General features: G+C 58.8%; 1 protein-coding gene across 1 annotated transcript in view; it reads right to left on the minus strand.

Moving 5' to 3' along the window:
* LOC103617001 (vasoactive intestinal polypeptide receptor 1) overlaps positions 1–434 on the minus strand; it is an 8,933-nt gene extending 8,499 nt beyond the window's left edge. The window contains exon 1 of the mRNA XM_017736292.1: positions 293–434. Within this exon, the coding sequence (XP_017591781.1) occupies positions 293–434 (142 nt within the window). The remainder of the gene's footprint in view (positions 1–292) is intronic.
* Positions 435–1,032: the final 598 nt, after the last annotated feature.

A 1,032-nucleotide genomic window follows, 5' to 3' on the forward strand; every position in this document is an offset into this window, starting at 1 on the left:
GGGTGGGTGGACATTGGGTTCCCTCCCAACCCGAACCATTCCCTGATTCCCTGAATCCACCAGGACTGAGTCCCTGCTGCTCAATCCCCCCTATCCCATTCCAGCAGCATTTCTGGGGCTCTCCAGGAATTCTCCTTGACCTTTGCCTTGGTGCTGCTCTCCGTTTTCCTGGAAATCCCTGCTTTTCCTCATCCATTCGTGCTCTGCAATCCCCTGCCATGGATCACCCTCCAGGGACCCCTCAGGAATTCCTCCCTGCTCCCGAGGGAGCTGATCCCAGGCTCAGCCTCACCTTCCTGCCCAGGGGTTTGGCTCTCGCTCTGGATCCTCTCCAGACATTCCGCTTCTCGCTTCTGGAAGTGGAGGACGACGGAGCAGTCGGGATGAGTCCCTCGCACCTTGGGAGAGGGGGAAAGGGCAGCCAGGACAATCATGGAGCTGTGGGATGGGTTGGGTTGGAAGGGACCCCAAATCCCATCCCATTCCATCCCCCCGCCATGGGCACCGGCACCTCCCACTATCCCAGTGGGATGTGGGCATGGCAAACCCCGCATTCCCAGTTCTGGTGACGGGAACACCAGGGAGAACGTCCGGATCCCAAAAATGTGAGAGCTGTGGTGGCTCAGTGTGCAGGGATTGGATTGTCTGGGAATCGCCACTTTGGGATTTGCCTCCTCGGCTCCCAGCTGGAGAATGGGAGACTGAGGCTGAACTGAGAGCAGGCCAGGAATTCTGAGTGCCAGTTCCTGAGGATCTGAGCCTATTCCCGAGCCTATTCCCACCCGTGTCCATTCCCAAGCATCCCTGCCCAGGGCGATGCAGTGGGGGCTGCACCATCCAGATTCAGGATGTCTGGGCCAGGGATTTGGGGCCCAGACCTGGGACTGGGGTGCCAATTGTTTTAGGTGAGGGGGCAGAGATGTAAAAGCTGGAGAAACAGAGGGATGAGGGTGGATCCATGAACTTCCCAAGGGAGAGGAGTGTGGAACATGGAGCATCCCTTGGCTGAGCCCTGCTCTGCCCTGTCCTGGC

The sequence above is a fragment of the Corvus brachyrhynchos genome, unplaced genomic scaffold, assembly GCF_000691975.1.
Source record: "Corvus brachyrhynchos isolate BGI_N302 unplaced genomic scaffold, ASM69197v1 scaffold96, whole genome shotgun sequence".
NCBI classification, from domain to species: domain Eukaryota; kingdom Metazoa; phylum Chordata; class Aves; order Passeriformes; family Corvidae; genus Corvus; species Corvus brachyrhynchos.